Genomic DNA, 18,803 nt, shown 5'->3' on the forward strand with positions numbered 1-18,803 from the left:
CCTGCTAGGTAAGAAGCCACCAGATGACCTAGCTTAAAACACTATGACTCTCAGCCCCCGCTCCCTCTTCCCCTCCTGCTCACGCACACACTCTTGCACACTTTCATGAGTGACTTTGGACCTGAGCGCCCACCCCAGGCCCTTGAGAGCTGGGGCTCTTTCCACTGCCCTCTGTCTGGGTTCTCTTTACTCTTGGAACCCCTCTACTCATCTGGCCAGGGTGGGGAAGGACATTCCAGTTCTCATGAAAGGCCAGGGCGTGTAGATGGACAAGACGACCGAGGAGGTTGCCAGCGACCCACACCCTCTGGCACGAGCCTGAGAACACACACTGGGAGCAGCAGGCAAGGCTCAGGAGGGGCAGTGGGCAGTGAGCCAGGGACAGGCCTCAGAACGGAATGGACCCATCCTGTGGCTGACACCCTGTCACTGCCCATGTCAGGCCAACGTCCAACTGGGTTTGTCTGGGAGTGTCTGTGGGGCAGCTGTGATATTTTATATCATCCCTAAGAAAGCTCTCATCCCTATTGAGAGCCCAAAGGAACCAAAGAGGGAACAAATGACAGAATAATTAGCACACAATTGTAAAAGGGAAATTTTAAAACTCAAGTAGTTCACCAACTTATAAAAGGTGGGGACCCTAAAAGCAGTTCAGGAGGATGCTGTTGCTAGCATAAAATCCCAAATAATCAAATCTGTGCAGAAGTAGAGGACTTCAGGTATCCATCTCTATTAGGACCTCTTTAAAAATAAAGTACAATCACCTGTCGACAACATGGACCGCTCACCACTGTGGATGTCAGGAGGTGAAGGAAGTTCTATACCTGGCTTTGATGCTGACATTAGGAAACACCACTCGCCTTTGTGTATCACACACAAATCTGCCTGGGTCAAGAATACAGAGGAGTATATCATTTCTGTCTAAATATTTTTAAAGTCAGGTCTGATTTTAGAATTCTCTCACCTGTCAGTTTGGTGCTGGATCGTGTCATTAAGAAGGGTCCTCTCCAGCCCACCCTGCAGCAGCCCTCCCTCCCCACTTCTGGTTCTACCTTCAAGTCTATTCCACATCCCGGGGGGGGCCCGGGCACATGTGATGATTGTCCCAAACTGCATGGCAGGCTCCTTCCCCATGTCCTGCAAGCAGCACTGCCTTAGTCACCACTCAGTCTTAGGGGTACCTCTACCAATGATCGGGATTGTGGGGAGCAGAGGTTCCTTTGCCAGACTCCTCCTCCACCACACAGTTTAACCCACATCCCATCAGCATTTATATACATAAATCCTTTACTTCCATCAAATCAGATCACAAAGATTTAGGAAAGTTGTTCACTTCTAGCAAAACTGACATGGATTTTATGTTTTCAGATCCCATGGGAGATAGAGTGATTTTTGGTTTGCATATCTGTTTGTTTTAAGCTTCAAAATGAAGGCTAGTGAGATATGGATTTCTCCAAACTGCCCACACAGTATTCCTCACCATTTTCTGAAAAAGTGTTGGGCCTGACCCTCAGACCCCTAACAGGAAACTGAGAAATGTCTACCCAGAGAGGAACGGCAGCTCACTGGGTTCCCGCCCTTCCTGACTGGCTATATTTCCAACTTTATTGCCTTCTGCAGTAGATCTGGGGAATAAAATAGCAAGGAGTCAAATTTGAGTGTTCTGAATCTCTCAATGGCTGCATGTGACATTACCCAGACTTTAAGGTCTCCTGAGGTACGTGGGTGGGTACACCCAAACGCCAGCAAAGGCCAGCGATTTGCAGACGGATGAAAAGTGCATCCCCCAAATGCTTCCTGAGATGCTAAAAGGGGAATGATTTCCCTGGGAGTCATAGGCTGCCGGGGACTACACTGGTGGGACAGGATCCATGCAGAGCTGGGCATTGAGGCACAGTTCACAGGAAGGGTGAAGGTGTGGAGCCGAGGAATGACACTAGAGAAGAAAAGAGGTGGGGAGAGTTGTGACCAAAGAGCAAGACTTTGGGAGGTCCAAGCAGCCTGTATGTGTGACTTTGAAAATGAGTTTGAAATAGGCACCATGTTGCATAACTATAGTCTCAGCTACTAGGGAGGTTCACTTGAGCACAGGAGTTCAAGGCCAGCCTGAGACACATAGCAAGACCCCTTCTCTACAAACATTAAAAATGATGTCATTTGCCAGTAAATGGAGGGAACTGGAGAATATCATGCCAAGTGAAATAAGCCAATCCTGTAAAACCAAAGGCAGAAAGTTTTCTCTAATGTGCGGATGCTAACTGGCATTAATAAAAGGGGTGCTAGGGAAGAATAGAATTACTTTCTATTAGGCAGTGGGGAGTGAAAACGGGAGAGGGTATGGGGGTAGAAAGGATCATAGAATGAATTAGACATTATTTCCCCCATGTGCACATATGATTACACAACCCATGTAACTCTACATCGTGTACAACCAGAAGAATGAGAAGTTATACTCCATTTGTGTATGATGTATCAAAGTGCATTCTATTGTCATGTATAACTAATTAGAAAAAATAAAAATAAAACAAAAACAAAAATAATTAAAAATTGGGCTGAGGTTATAATTCAAGGTAGAGTACTTGCCTAGATGTGTAAGATTGTGAATTTGAGTCCCAGCACCACAAAAAAAGAAGTTAAATAATTTTTTAATTTAAAAAATAAAAATGAGTTTGAGAAAGTAAAATGTTGATCCTGTGATTTGGAATCCCACAGGTACAGGTCTTCTGATGTTTGTTTACAATATTTGTTGTCCAAGGATAGCTTTGCATTTTTGTTTTGTTTTGTTGTGTCATTAGCTTGACTTAATAGTGTAAAGGAGGCACTCCTATCTCCCTCTACCCTGAACATGTCCTCTGGAAACTCTTGGTGATCCTGAGTTTTGTGCCTTAGGGTATAAAAAAAATCATCACATTAACACTTTCTGAACCCTTTCTCCCCCTACTTGAGGACCAAAGAGGTTGCATCTTTTCAAGCATCATAATTTTCTCCCCACTAGTAGAAAATCAAAGAAGTTCTTAGCAATTTAATTCATGATACTATATGTTGGTGGCTTTTAAAAAGTCTACATGTATCAATATTAAAAACTAGCATTTCATAGCACAAAAACTTTTCTAAAGATATTTTCATTTATCTGCAATAGTTGTTAGTTATTACTGTGTAGAATCCTAATACTTATACAGAGAAAAAAAATTTTAGATGAGCTCAGACTGTTTCTCACTAATGTCCATAATCTCCATGCCTAAATTTGCTCATCGTTGTGACCAAAGAAACCATAGGATATATAAATGTCCTAGGTGAAGTGGCAATCACCTTTAAAAAAAAAAAAAAATCTTTCTGATGCTGAGAAAAGATGCATTGGAAAATCTGTGTAATTCTTACTGTGTGTGTGTGTCTGTGTGTCTGTGTGTGTGCGCGTGCGGTGCTAGGGATCCAACCTGGGCCTCAGATGTGCTAAGGAGGTTAGGGAAGTGCTCTGCCACTGAGCTGGACCCACAGCCCAAGTTACATTTTTTCATATTCCTAAAAGGCCAGTTGATTTTCTGATTCCCTCCTCCCCCAAACAAGAGTATTGTACTTTTACCCTTTTGTTATTATCTTTTTTTAAAAAAATCTCATTCTTCCCTTTGTGGCCTTTACTCTTTGCTTTGTGTTATAGAATTTCAACACCTTCTGTTTTATTACAAACCAAAGAAAACTCCCAAATTCCCACAACTTCATTCAGGTTTGAGCTCCCAGGTCAGATTATGGGGATCCGTGAAAGGGGCACTATTAAAACAGCAGCATTACTTTGACATTCTTTTTTGTTAAAATGATTTTTCTTTAATTTGTTGACTGAAAAAAAGGAAAAAAAAACACAGAAAACAGCAATATGGTAGATATTACAAAAGTAAATGGATGCCAACATCTGTTTATGATTGGAGAGGCAGCTGAACATGATGGGCAAGATCATTAGCTAAGTGAATCACCCACATGATTTCTCTTTGCCTCCGTTTTCCTCATCTTTGAAATGGGGATAATAGTAGTGACCTCATAGAGAAGATTTGGTGAGTTAATACTTGCAAGAGGGTTTAGATAATTCCCTGGCATATAACAAGTGCTATGTACATTTTTTGTCAAATTTTGAAAAAGAAAATGTTTCCAGGATTATTTCAGGCGTAAAGTATTTTAAAACTCCATATCCTTTCATTTCTCTTCCTTCCCCAGAGCTAACCACTTGCTGAAGTTGGAGGGATAATTGATAGGAAAATTTTGGTATATCTGCTCTATTTGCTGTACTCATACACAGTTTTATGATACACATTGTTGTGTGTATCATAAAACTTTACTTAAATGTATCATAAAACTTTACTTAAATGGATAGTACCACATGCATCCTTTTACAATAAAGTTTCTATGGTGACTCAGCATTATTATTTTCTTTTTCAATTTATCCGTGTTGGTAGATATGATTCTACTCCACTTGTTACTGCTGTTTACTATTTTATTCTACAAATAAGCCACTACAAAGAAATCACTGACAAATGGTTCTGCAGTGAGTATCCTGTAACAGGGCCCACTTTTGAGATTTTCTCTATATGGACAGCTTAAAGACATAGCCAACTATGGGATGCATGTCCTTAACTCTCCCAGGTGTCCCAGAGAGATTGTGCAAATTTACTCTCACCAGCAAGAAGTGACAGGCACCACTTTCCCATATGTCCCCACCAATACCTGAAGCTCTTACATTTACTGATTTTTGCCTCTGTGATGGGCATAAGATAGCGAGTCACTCTTTTTATTTGCATTACATTTTAAATTCCTAGTGAGCATTTTAAAGTTTATTCGCCTTTGGGGGTTTCTTCTTTGAATTGCCTATTCGTATCCATCTTGGGATATCCATTATTACCCATTTCTATTTTGCTGTTTTCCTATTGATTTATAAGTCATCTCTAATTATTCTGAATACTAATCCTACGTCAACCATGAGTGCTGTAAATATCTTCTTTTAGAATGTGATTTGTCTTCCTTATGTACAGCGTCTTTTGTAGTATAAAATATTTATTGTAATGTAGGATAATAAAGCAATATTTTGTTCTGTGGTATACGATTTCTGTTCCCTTTAAAAATTTTTTTCACTATGCCAATGAGCTAGGAGACAACACCATGTATTTTTCTTCAGTTTCATAGTTGGCTTTCTCACATATAGATCTGTAGTCCATCAGGAATCTTATTTTACCTATGATGCAAGATAGGGATGTATTTCTTACTTTTCCCATATGGAGAACCAATTTTCCTGACATCATTTATTGAATAGTCATTTCTCTATGGATTTGTAGGACCAGCCCTGTCCTGTATCAAGCTCTCATAATAACTCTTTTTCTAGGCCCTGTGTGTCATTCCATAATCCTATTTGTTCTGTGCCAAAACCACAATGTTTTACTAGTGTTGATATCTGGTAGAGCAAGTACTCCCACTTATTATTGTTCTTCAGAATTCCCAGATTGTTGTTATAAATGGCATATTTATTTAACTATATTCTCTATTTTCTAAAATAGTATCCACCTTGCTGTTGATTTCATGCATTGATCTTGCATCATTAGTCGTATTGACTCCTTATGGGTTCTAATGATACCTTGCGGTTTTCCTTGGAATCTCTATTGTATCACCTGTGAACAATATCATTTTGTTATCCCTTTCTAATCCACATGCCTTTTATTTCTTTTTCTTATATTAACTGTGCTAGCTCTCTCTTTCCATGAAGAATTTATACAAATTCTGAATTTAAAGTCCAGGCTTCTATATTTGATCATTAAGCAGTATGCTTATTTGAGATTTTTTCATGGATACCTTTCACCAAGCCTTCACAGGTGAGGAACACTCTCCTCAATTCTTGGGTGTATGTGTCGGGGGGTGCTAAGGGTGGAACTCAGAGTTTCATTGACCTGTATCCCCAACCCTCTCTAATTTGCAGATTACTGTTTTGTCTTTTAAATATGATTTTGTTGGATTTTTCCTAACATTTGTTTGACTCTGTTAAGATTATTGTATAGTATATAGACATGTTTAGAATATATATAGAAAAGAGGTGGCCAAAAAGGATTAACATATTTGTAGTTTACTATAACTGTTCACACTTTTTGGAGAGGTGCTGGGGATTGAACTAGAGGCACTCGACCACTGAGCTACATCCTCAGCCCTATTTTGTGTTTTATTTACAGACAGGGTCTCACTGAGTTGCTTAGCACCTCACTTTTGCTGAGGCTGGCTTTGAACTCAAGATCCTCCTGCCTCAGCCTCCGGAGCCACTGGGATGACAATTGTGTGCCACCTCCCTCGCATTGTTTACATTTTACAAATCTATGCTGTTATCAAAGAAGCATTCCATATTATTCTATAAAACTCGTAGGGTTTGTGGTGTAAGTTTCATTTGACTGTGGTCCTATAATAGATCATGAGTTTAAAGTGGTGTGATGGAGTTCTTTCTCTTCCAACCATAGGCCTAAACCTAATTTCTAGGCCTAAATGTAAACTCAGAAATCAAAATATCAAAAATTAAAATTCAAGGACCTCTATGAATATGCCTCACAAAAAAAAGATCAGTGTATAGTTTTTCTACTTATTTATATTACAGAAAATACTTCTCGTATTCAGTCATCTTTACCTTCCTACAAGAAACTCTTCTTGGTCATGAGGTATTTTTTCATACATATTTGCTTTGCTCATATAAAAATTCTGAATTGAAAGTCAAGGCTTCTATATTTCATCATTAAGCATTATGCTTATTTGAGATTTTTCGTGGATACCTTTCACCAAGCCTTCACAGGTGAAGAACACTCTCCTCAATTCTTGTGTGTGTGTATCAGGGCGTGCTAAGGGTGGAACTCTATTAAGAGGTTTACATTGAAACTTGAAGTCCTTCCTCATACTATTTGTCTAATATCTGGGTAAATACTAGCCTTATGAAGTGAATTGTTAACAATGATATTCAATTTATCTTACTCTTCACCAAGTTAAGAGAAAATTTAGTTACAGTTGCAGTATACCTGTAATTAGTATATTTTTTTCTACCGCATTTTTTGTAGTGTTTTCTGCCTTAATTGTTGAATAACCTGTAAGACTGAAATGCTGGTTTGGTTGATGTTTCTGCATGTTCTGTTGTGACTTTGCATTTTATTTTATTTTTTTTTCATGGACAAGTTTCATCTCCACATAAAGGACAATAAGACCCATTGAGAATGAAGAGCATCACAGTGCAAAAAAATCAGCATTTGTGTCTTTTTTGTTAAATACATTCATGTCTTTAACACAGCCAGAATTCCAGAAGTCATTAGCTGATTCAAGACAGTTTTTATAGAAATGCCTTGGGATGCTTATTTCAATGGCACTAACATTTCACTTGAGGCCCAATTGTACAAAATAGTTATAGGGTTAAACACTGATATGCCATTACCAAGTCTCAGTGCTGAGAACAAGAATCTCCAAGCAGGACCTCCATCCAGCAACTACTGTCTGTCGGGTTGTTGGTGGAGTAAGACTCTGCCATATTTAACTTCCTACATGTTCATTTCTTTTAACACGCCCTCACAGGTTGTGCCACAGTAATGACTCCTTAAAGTACATTCTAAATTAGAATTTGGCTTAAACTTGCTATTGCCAGGAATCTCCTGATGAGATTTTCCAGAGGACCTCCAAGTTCCACATTATAACGAATAAAAGATGAATTAATTAAAAGACTTAACAAAAGTCTTATGTTGCCTTAAATAGCAGTTCTCCTAGGGAGATAATAATGGGTTGATTTAATCCTTTTTAGAAACTGTAGCAAAGGTTTGGTGTTCCTCAACTGAAGACAAAGACAGCAAAATCTAAGAGTAAGGTGATTGCAAAACCAGAGTTTCCAGACTTTCCATGGAGAATAAAATTTCTACACTTTCTTTCTCCCAAGGCAACTGTCACTGTTCTGCTTTGTCACCTACTTGAAAAGCTGTTCCACAGGAAGGGACTTAGGCACGTAGGTGTCCTCTCTGGACAGAATGCATCTTGGAGGTTTACAGGGAATACACAACCGTCTTCAGCTTGCTGCTGTGTTTGAAGCAAATATCATGTTCTATTAAGGGGTTTACATAGAAACTTGAAGTCCTTTCTCATACTATTTGTCTAATATCTGAGTAAATACTAGCCTTATGAAGTGAATTGTTAACAACAATATTCAATTTATCTTACTCTTCACCAAGTTAAGAGGAAATCTAATTACAGTTGCAGTATATGTGTTAGATGTGAACTGCTAACTTCCAAGGAATAGTGTCATTTATGGAACCACTGTAGGGGTTAAAACACAGAAAGTGGCCAGAAAACCCCTCCTAGAAGAAAGGAATTGTGATTCTTTTGTTGCCACTGTGTTCCCAGTTCTTCACACAGACCTGGCACATGATAGGACCTTATCTAGCCAATGAATGAAGTCATTTCTACAGTCCCAGTAAGTTTACATCATAAGACTCTTAAATAGTCTCTTTTAAAAAAATATTTTTAGTTGTAGATGGACACAAGACCTTAATTTTGTTTATCTATTTTTATGTGGTGCTGAGGATCAAACCTACTGCCTCACATAGCTAAACAAGCACTCTACCACCAGGTCACCACCCCACCCCTTGAACAGTCTCCTAAGGATGCCCTACTGTGATAACTACACTCTAGAAGCTTTTGCTTAAATACCAGTATCTTCCCCATTCAGATGCCAATTTACATTCTTGCTCCCTTAACTTAAAGGTTTTATTTGAGCTGCCTCTCTTGATCCTTATCTCTGGCTTAAAAAAAAATTACCCAGTTAACTGAATAAGATTCCCAGTTGGCCGGTCTTTTCAGATGTGTGGAAGTTATCTTTTAAGCACACTTATTTTAGAAAGAAGATATAGAAAATCATAAAGTGTGGGTGTACTGATTGCCCAAAGACAACTCTTCTTAACATTTTGGTATGTAGTCATCAAATTGGTGGGCTTACCATGAAGCTAATGTCACCAAAGTTCATACTATGTAACTTTTCATTCTTATGATCCTCAAAATTTTAGGTTTCAGCACCTACAAAACCTGGATCTATCACTGTTCTCCATGATGGTTATTAATTGGCTTTTATAAATGTAGTTCCTTTCCATTTTATAATATGCTTTTCCACTTAATGAAATATAAATTTTTGTTCATTGTCACATGCTTTTAGAATCCCTTTTAAAAACAGTGTAGCGTTCCAGTGAATAGATCTATTAAGATAATCGATTTACTAAATTACTTCCCTATTTTTGGACAGAAACTTCCCCACCCCTTGTATTGTACTTACAAATTTGCTTCATTTAACATCCTGCTTTGTGCCTAACTGTATAAAAGTTGAGTTACTGGCTCAAACTAAATGTGTATTTGAGGGGCTTTGAATATATATCCACAAATAGCCCTTCAGAAAAGTAGTATCAATTTACTTTCCCAACAGTGATATATGAGAATACCCATTTTCCTAACTCTTATCTAAGCTATTGTATTGTAAAAACATTTGCTGATTTCATAGATATAAAAAGCTGTCTTGTCTTTTAATTTATCTTTTTTTTTCTTAAGTGGAAAAATAAATCCAGCAAGAGCTCTATATATTTAGGGCATTAGCTAGATGCCATTGGTAATGCAAACAGTAATTTGCATAATCAGCAATTGGATTCAGAGAAATTAAGGAATTTAGTTCATTTGGAATTGTCACATTATCTGCCTGCAGAAGATGCCCTTTAGAGGAAATTGTATTGCCATTCCAGAAGGCAAGCGTACATCATATTAACTTGACCACGTTACAGAGAGAATTGAATTTATTTTAACTAAAGATAATTGAGCATCTACCAGGTGCTTAACAGTCTACTCTATATTACCATCCAATGAGGGAAACCGACACATATACAACTAACTATTGCAGAATTAAAAGCCATGCTGGCAATTTCAACAAAACACAGTGTGAACACATATGTGAGAGGAAATTAATTTTCTAACTCATAATGGAAAAGTGATGAGGGAGGGGTTGACGAAGCTCGTGCAGAGGAGGTATGTGTGATGTGCGTGTCAAGCAAAGAAGTGGCGAGAGGGCCATCACCAGTCAGGGGCACAGCACCTGGTGCAAATATTCATGGCAGGATACCCAAGGAAGGTGGGATGATTTGGGGTCATAAGGCTGGAAACTGAGGGGCCACACTGTGAATTTCCTTGGATATCTTAAGAAAGAGAAGATTTCCTGCATTGTGGAAGTAATTCTGAGATTCAAGTCAATAAAAATATACAGACACAAGCCTGAAGGACCTGCCAGCTGCATTTTGTTTTAGTGTGACTTAGAGCTTTTGCTGAAATCCACGCTGCCTTCGCAGTCATCAGCGTGGGAGGACACTGAAGGACCAGGCTTCTCAGAAGGACTCCAAGTGCTGGGAGCTTCATTCAGAACCCTGATGCAGCTTTCCGAGCTCTCTGCCTCCCCAGAGCCCCACCAACCCACCTGGCGGGTGGATTGTTTTTAACCAGGGGTTGGCATTTCCTTCAGTAGAGTTAGAGACAGGAGATCGCTGCCACCTTCATGGCTGTTCATTCAGAGACTGGAGAGGGGCAAAGGGGGATTAAGAAAAGACACACAAACATTTAGAGAGAAAGGTGGGATCAGGTGGGTACTCTCCTCTGATGGAGGAACAGTGACCCAGAGCTGGCTCCGCATGGTTATTATATAGGTTTTATCATCCAAAGTTTATATTGTGAGAAAGTTTCTGGAAAGCAGGTAGACTTGAAGGTCACAGCACAGGTGAGCCATTATGGTTACCTTGCTCTGTTCAGAATCTTCTGTTCTTAGGAGACAGTGTCTGCAACTCAAGATTAAAACAGACATCTCTGGATGTTTGCCCAGAGAGACCAAGGGCCGCTCTGCCATAGCAACTGGGGAATGTTAACCCTACACTCATGTACAGAAAAATCCCAGTGCAAGTGCACCACAACCTCAAGATAATCAGACACCCTGATTTACATCACCACTCCCCACAGGAGATAGCTTCCTGAACGGCCCTGCTCATGCCCCAGCATCTTCAACTCATGGTCAGTCTAAGTGTGAGGACTAAAGTTGTTGAGTGGAAGGATTGGACAAGGTTAAATGCAGAATTTCAGAAGCAGCATGCCTCAAGGGAGAGGTACTGGTTCTGTGGACTGACAGAGTTGGATATATTTCTTAGTAAAGTGGCTGTAACTTTTAGGCAAGTTGCTTGATTGGCCCTTCAGAGCTTCTATTTCCCTATCTGAAATAGTAGCCTTACTAACAACTTGACGAGGTGCTATGCTGATGGAATGAAATAATGCACCCTATATCTGACATATAGTAGGCATCCTAAAAAAGCATTTCTTTATCCTCTTCCCTTCCTCATAAAAAGGGAGGTTAGGATCCAGACTCCCTCCGACATCCTCTGAATCTGGAGCAGCCAGGACTAACTTGGAGAGAGTCTGTGCCAAACACGCTGAATCTCTAGAAACCATGTGGGTTTTAGCTTATCAGTGTGCCAACAAAACGCCACTGTATATTAAGAGAATTCCTTCTGAGTTTAAGCATTTCTAAATACCTTTCCTGAATCGAGTGTGAAAAGACTGCTCTTCTCTGTTTGTAAAGGCATCTCTCCCATCCGCCCCAGATTTTCACGTTCTGTAACTGGACGTGTGTACCCAGCTGACATCTGAGCCAGCCAGACCTGAGGTAACTAGAGTTGAGACCCCCATTTTTTTTCCACTCCAGAGCTTACAAATTCTATTTCAAGCACACACACGTACAGAATGCAGATGTGGGGATGAAAATCAGGCCCTTTGGGGCAGTGAGGCTGTGACATGAAACTGGAGTGAGACCATAAATGGCTCATCAGCAGTGGCCTCACCCTAGGCCTAGCGGGGCCCAGACCTCAAAGCGGTTTTGGCCTTTTGATATAGCATTAGCAATCGCCTGGGACAGTGGCCACACCTCCCATTTGGGGCAAGACATTGCACAACCTGTGATTTAGACAGTCTAGAAAGATTTTCTCTGTACTCCGAGGAATGTGGAACCACGTGGAAATTCTGGAGAACTCCTTTCCCTGAGGAAGCTGAGGGCCAAAATTAGGATGGGCAGAGGGGAAATGGAGCTGCTTATGCCTGCCCGGCACAAGAGGATTACGCTGGTCCAAGAAATTGCCACTTCAGAATGTATTCCTAATGAGAATACAAACCAGAGGCAAGGCTGTTTGGCAGTTGACATCACCTAACAAAACCTCTTACAGCTCACCCAGACTGCATGTGACATCCCCCCTTGGATAACTAATAATTTATTCGTTCACTCAACAAATATTAAGAAACTTACTACCTGAAACTTACTACTATCATAGGTACAATGGACAACAACAACAAAAAAAATGTTTTTTTTTTAAATCTCTGATCTCATGAAATTTACATTCTAGGAAGAAAAACTAACAGTAAACAACATAAATAATTAAAATGTAAATTATCTATTTACCTCAGATTCTCAAAGGTGTTGCTATCGTCTTGGTTCCTGGTTGCTGTTCAGAAAGCTACCACTTTTCTGATACCAGTGCCTCCTAAGTGACTTTGTCCCCGCCTCTGGGAGATTTTACAGCCCTCTGTTTTTTCCTGTCATCTCTAGTGTCTCATCGACAAGCCTAAATGCATGTTAGGGCATTTCATGAATGCTTTAAATCTTCCGTCTTGTACTTCAGTTTGTGAGAGAAAAAAGAAAAAAAAAAGAAAATTCTTGGATTATTTTTTGGGGAAATTCTCTTTTTCCTGATCTCTTACCCAAAGCTCTCTTATTAGGACTATGATGCTCTGATGTCATTCTCTATTTTTCTTATTATTGTGCTTCTCCCTTTCTCATCCCTTAGATCTGTTTGCTCTACTTTCTAAGATTCCATCAACTTTTTCTTCTTCACTGAATTTTTATTTCTGCTGCACGGTTCTCCAAGTGTTCCCCTGTGCCTGAACTGCCTCGCCTCACAGAGTTTCTGTTTCCTGTTTACAGCCATTGATAAATACCTGTGAATCCCTGTGAGTCTAAATGTATGGTGGAGACGTAGTCATACCAGCTGCAAGTTTTTATATATGGCACTCCACATATCTCATGACCAGACGACATCTAAATATCATGTTCAAAAATCTGTTGGTCACCTTCTTCCAGGCCACTCAGTTTTCTAGGGGGATCCTTCAGTTTCCTGACTGGGGTTTGAGCCCCTTGGCTAGCATTCTCCCCTGGGCCTGGGCGTCCTGAATCCAGTCTTTGGATGGAGCTCCTCAGTCTTCTGATGTGAGTGCAATGAGGAATTCCTTGGCTGAGTAGTGTGGAAAGGGAGAGGTGGACATCTTGCCACGAACTGGGGAAGAAAAGAGTTCAACCAGGCCTCATGCGTTCAACTCACTGTTCCTTCCTATCTTTTACTTGATTTCTGTGGCCCTGGATGTTGTAGGTCAAGTTCTTCCCTTAAAGATGTAGGTGTCAACTTTGTCTCAAATGCTATGATCATCAAAGTTAAGGGTCTTATTCAAGAGCACACAGCCATTTTTTCTCTCATCTTTGTCATTGTGGATTTATGTCTTTTGGATTCCTCATTGCCATTTTAAATGGAATTTCTGAAGGAAGTAATAAATTTGTCTCATGAACTGCCATGTTTATCTAGGCGTCGCTCTATTCTCTTATCACTCTCTCCTATTAAGGCTTAGCCAAGTGGTGGTCCACCCTCGGTAGGATCTCACAAAGATTCACATTCAGTGTTAGGGTCTTAGATATCCTATTTCAGGGATGTGTTTCTGAATAACAAATGACCATAAAACATAGTGACTTGGAACAATGGCAGTCATTTATTTGTTTATGATTCTGCAATTTGAACAGCATTTGGAGGGAGCATCTCATTTCTGTTCCATGTGGCATCCGCTGGGATAGCTCATTCACATGACCAGTCAGTAGTTCTGGCTATAAAATGAGTGCATACCTGGAGCCAGGAGGACTCTGGTTCTTTGTGTGGCCTCCCGCAGGTGTGCCTTGGTTGAACTCCTGGAAGTGGATCCCAAGGTGCAGCTCACCTAGAGGAAAACCTCTAGTGTGCAAACACATATCAAATTTTCATTCTGCATCACACTTGCTAATAATGTTCCCATGGCCAAAGCAAGTCACAGGGCCAAGCCCAAAATCAATGTGGAAAGTGACTACACTCTATAGGGGAATAAAATACTAAGAAATGTGGTTCACTGGGGACCACATACCCCTTGAAATTGTATCATTCTGTGATTCAGTCCTGTGTTTCTCTTTGTGTAATGGACTTTTTCCCATTTTATTTATGAAATGTTGCTGTGTCCAATTCTTTTTTTGTAGCTAACTTAAGATGGTACAAATATACAGTAGGTATATATTAAGACCACAGAAATATGGTAGCATTTCCACTAAAAATGTTTCTGAATGGACTACAAAGATTTAAGCTCTGTAGTTTACCCTTTGCTATAATGATTATGTTCCTGGTTAATGAAAGACATGGAAAAAATAACCCTAAGGGATTAGGTCCTAAGTATACCTTCCAAAGGAATTAAATGCTACCTTTCACCTTAGGCTAGTCTAGGTCAGTTCTTTATCTTTTTGGTTTTAAAACAGTGGTTAATTAGCCTCCTTAATACCTGCCTGGACTCCAAAAAATAAAAGCAGATGCTTATGTGATAACCAGATAGTGCATTCCTTGGAAATTCCAAACATATATTCCTTGTCACATGCTTTTCAAGTTTGTCAAGAACATCTGTAAGTGAAGTAGGACAGACACAGCTTAGCTTGTGCTTCAAGTCCTCTAAGTCTGACTAATAACCATGCTCCTTTTGCACGCAGGGGTTCTCTATCTCCAGTACGGAGATGAAACCAAGCAGCTCAGGATGCCGAATGAAATCACAAGTGCAGACACGATCCGTGCTCTCTTTGTAAGTGCCTTTCCACAGCAGCTCACCATGAAAATGCTGGAGTCGCCCAGTGTCGCCATTTACATCAAAGATGAAAGCAGAAATGTCTATTATGAATTAAATGATGTAAGGTAAGTAGTTATGTCATTTGAGGGTTTTTTTTTGGTGGGGGGAGGGGGCGTCTTCCATGTGTTGTATTTATGGTTTGTTTCTCTCCACCATATGGTATTTAGAGGGTCTTTTATCTCATCCCAGTGAAGAAAGCAACAGCCATTATCATGATTGGCAGGATCATTCACCCAGGTGTGAATTCACTCTCTGGCTTTCCACAGTTCATTTGCAAGGCATAGTTTATAAAGATGGAGGCAAAAGACTTTTGCATGGATCTTTGAGTGTGACATCAGATCTTTCAGTGTGATAAATCAGAAAAGAACATTAGAAATGATCCAGCCCACCATTTCATCTCAAAGTCAGGAAAACCAAGGCCCAGAGAGTTGGTGGAGAAACTTGGTGAGAACTGAAAGCAGTACTCAGGACTAGAAATTTCCAAACTCCCTCTCAAGTGCTCTTTCCCCTGTAGACAGAGACTGTGGCTGTTTGGAGTAATGATCCTACTGGGTCATGATTTACAACTAACAAGTTAAAATACAAGCAGTGGCTCACCTTTATTGCCTAAAAGAAATGAGACTGCAAAGCATTCTCACTTTCCATTTGTTTCTTTGAGAGTGTCCTTTACCCAAGAGTCTCACTTTCCAGGAGGGCTTTCTCCAGGACACCCAGATGGATGTATTCTAAAACTAGACTACGAAGATTCATGGTACTGTAAATGGCAAAAAAACAGAAGCATCCTATTGGCTGCAGTGGTGGAGTATATGGAACAGAAGGGACTCTTTTGAACTATTCTATTCAAATAACCTGAGAAACAGGACTTACATCACTAATATGGTGGCCTTTACCTATTGTAGAACTCAAGAGATTATTTAGTGGATAATCTGGCCCTTTCATTTTATGGAACCAGAATCACAGATAACATCAAAGTTAAGGGTCTTATTCAAGAGCACACAGCCAATTAAGCACTAAGCCCCACCCCAAACCTGGCTGTCGACATTCTCAGATCATCAAGGGCAGAACTTGGGGTTTTTGGATCCTCGCCCCGTGGTGGTAGCAAGCTCTCCTGTTTTGTTATCTTGGAAATAACAAGTACCACTTTTTAAAATATGCCTTTAGAGGACAGTAAATGTAAACCGATAAATATCTAACAATGATCACAAATGACATATTTAGTATTGTGCCAAGATGAATGAGTAGTTTAGGGCTTTCAAAGTTTGACACATGCCCTAAGGTATAGGTGCTACCTATTACACAACCTTCCTGCTTTTTAAAAACGGTTTAAATATTCATGAGTACCAGAACATTCATGCTTGTTTTCAATATAAATTATTAGTCAAGCTATCACCAAAACTTTTTTTTTTAATTTACAAAGCATAAACTTAAAGCTGAAATAATCACATTATGTTTGAAGACTGTTTGCAATAATATAATCCCATGTAGTATTTTTACATGGACATGACATTTTATAACAATCATATTTCCACACTTAGAGGCATGGAGGGATGCTGTAATAGGAAGTAGGTGTGAAACTAAGCACTCTTGATTATGGAGCTTAGGGCTAAGGAGAGGGTTGTAGACGATTGGAGCTCACTGTCTTGCAGCCTATGGGAGGATTGCCACAAGTCTATTTCCTAGAGCCTTTCGCAAGCCTCAAAATGTGATTCATTTGGTTCTTGTTTGCATTATTTGGGAATGTTGGAAAGCGGTTAACAAAGAGAAATACGAGAAGGACTAGGAGGAAACAGGTCATGGCCCTCCTTGCAAATCCATTTGGTAAGATTAGTGAAAGTAGCACTTGAAGGGCAGTCACTTTAAACACTATCATTCCCAGTGATGCTTACATTTTATGATCACAAAAATGATGATCTTTTTGATCTTTAAGCTGCAGTACTGATAGCCTGATTTTTTTAAAATCTCATTTAAAAAGCTTAAGTGGAAAGTCATTGATTTGTAAATTTTCTATAATTTTACTTCTCAGCTTCTTTGATTTAAATATTTAAAAAGACCTAAAAGTGTTCAAGCAGAGAAAAATGCTTTTGTTGGATGATGAATATAATATTTATGCTAAATGATCACATATATATCCTTCCTGAGAATCATTCTCTCTCTCTCTCTTTTTTTAAATATAAAAGATGGTTCAATTCTATTTCATTTGAATGATAGAAGAAATTTTCACCATAAGCATTATTTTAAGACCAAAAAAAAAAAAAGTATCACATAGGTTCTAACTGAAGACAATGGCTTTAATCTAAACTCAAGGCAAATTTCATGTCACCTCCTGAGTACTTTTGAAGCAAGAGTGTATTTTCTCACCATTTGGCTTATTTCATTATGTGTTGGGTTCTGTGTATTTTCCTTCCGGGAATGCTGCAGAGTTCAGGTCAGAATACTGTGTTGTAAATGTCACCACCATAAATGCAATCTGGCCTTTTACTGTTGGTTCATCTCAGATGAACATGTTTCTAAATTAATCATAAGCCAAGCTCATGTATTTTCAAAATATCTTTACAGTTGCAGTAAGTCTTTCTCACCAGTGAGGTTTGCAGTTTCTCCACATCGTCACACATGACTTCTACCTCTAGCCAGAGGGTGCCGTTCCTTTAGTGAATGCCCAAGGCCTTGCCCCTGCGACATTCCCCTTCTCATTAACTGAGCCCCTTTCAATAGCAAGGGCTGTATGCTCCCCATTAACTGAGCCCCTTTCAATAGCAAGGGCTGTATGCTCCCCTCAGCAGACTTCTAACGAGCTCCTTGAAATGTGGAACAAGTGTGCAAGCTTGGACTAGTCCTTGCTTCAAAGTAATGACTGGCAGGTATTTAAAGAAGAAGAGCAGGACCAGTCCAAGAATCCTCCACTTCACTTAAAACCAAAACATAACCCAGTAATCCCAGTGATTGCAATCAGCCCATTAAATGTATCGCTGCACCTGGGAGAAGGTATTTGTCCTCCTGCACACATTTTTCTGAGTTTGCCCCAGCCATCACTGGAGTGGAATCACAGGGTAGACAGGGATGAAGGGACTTTGGATGGCCCTTCCAAGACTTTACAGGGTGAAACAAGGACTTCGTAGACATTCATGTGCTCTTAAATAACTTTAAGGTAGGCGCCAAGCAAGGTACGAGATTTCTGTCTTTTGCTTGTGGAATGACTCATTGGCTGTAAGTGCTAGGTTTAGAAGGAGAGAAGAATTTATCTGCTGCTATTCCTCTATGGCCCATGATTCAATTTGTAGGAAAGTATTTTTTAAAACCCACTGTGGAAGAAACAAATGCACTGTAAAGATATTAATTTAATTAATTTTGGTACTTTTTTAAGACTGCATATAACATTTTTATTTTCTTTGCCGAGCATGTTTGTAGACAAAAAGAAAAGAAAAAGAAAAAAGGCATTTGTGTGTGTGTGTGTGTGTGTGTGTGTGTGTGTGTGTGCGTGTGCACATTCATTAGATAAGCAGCAAACCAGGTGTTTGGGCAAAGTAAACGATTAAATATTTAAATATTAACCGAATCTCTTTGAACATATTGTAAACGTTGGAATTTTATTGTTTTTGAAAGCGCTAGTTTTCCACCCTCAAAATCTTAAAAGAAAGTTCTTGTTACCTGATATTTATGGGTGGAGAGCTACACTGAAAGAATAATACTTGCCCGAGGAACGAGACAAAGAAAGAAAAGCCGAAGTCGTTTTTCTTCTTTTCCTTATTTATATTTGCCTATTTTATGGTGAAAGAACTTTTTGTGTGGTTTCTGGTAGACACTGCCAG

At 39.6% G+C, this 18,803-nt stretch overlaps 1 protein-coding gene across 13 annotated transcripts in view; it reads left to right on the top strand.

The window, feature by feature from the left end:
- Kiaa1217 (KIAA1217 ortholog) overlaps positions 1-18,803 on the top strand; it is a 381,206-nt gene that overhangs the window by 264,192 nt on the left and 98,211 nt on the right. For all 13 annotated transcript variants that reach the window (XM_077802776.1, XM_077802778.1, XM_026401195.2 and 10 more), the window contains one exon: positions 14,864-15,062. In XM_077802776.1, the coding sequence (XP_077658902.1) occupies positions 14,864-15,062 (199 nt within the window). The remainder of the gene's footprint in view (positions 1-14,863; positions 15,063-18,803) is intronic.

This window comes from Urocitellus parryii, chromosome 9, assembly GCF_045843805.1.
Source record: "Urocitellus parryii isolate mUroPar1 chromosome 9, mUroPar1.hap1, whole genome shotgun sequence".
NCBI lineage: Eukaryota > Metazoa > Chordata > Mammalia > Rodentia > Sciuridae > Urocitellus > Urocitellus parryii.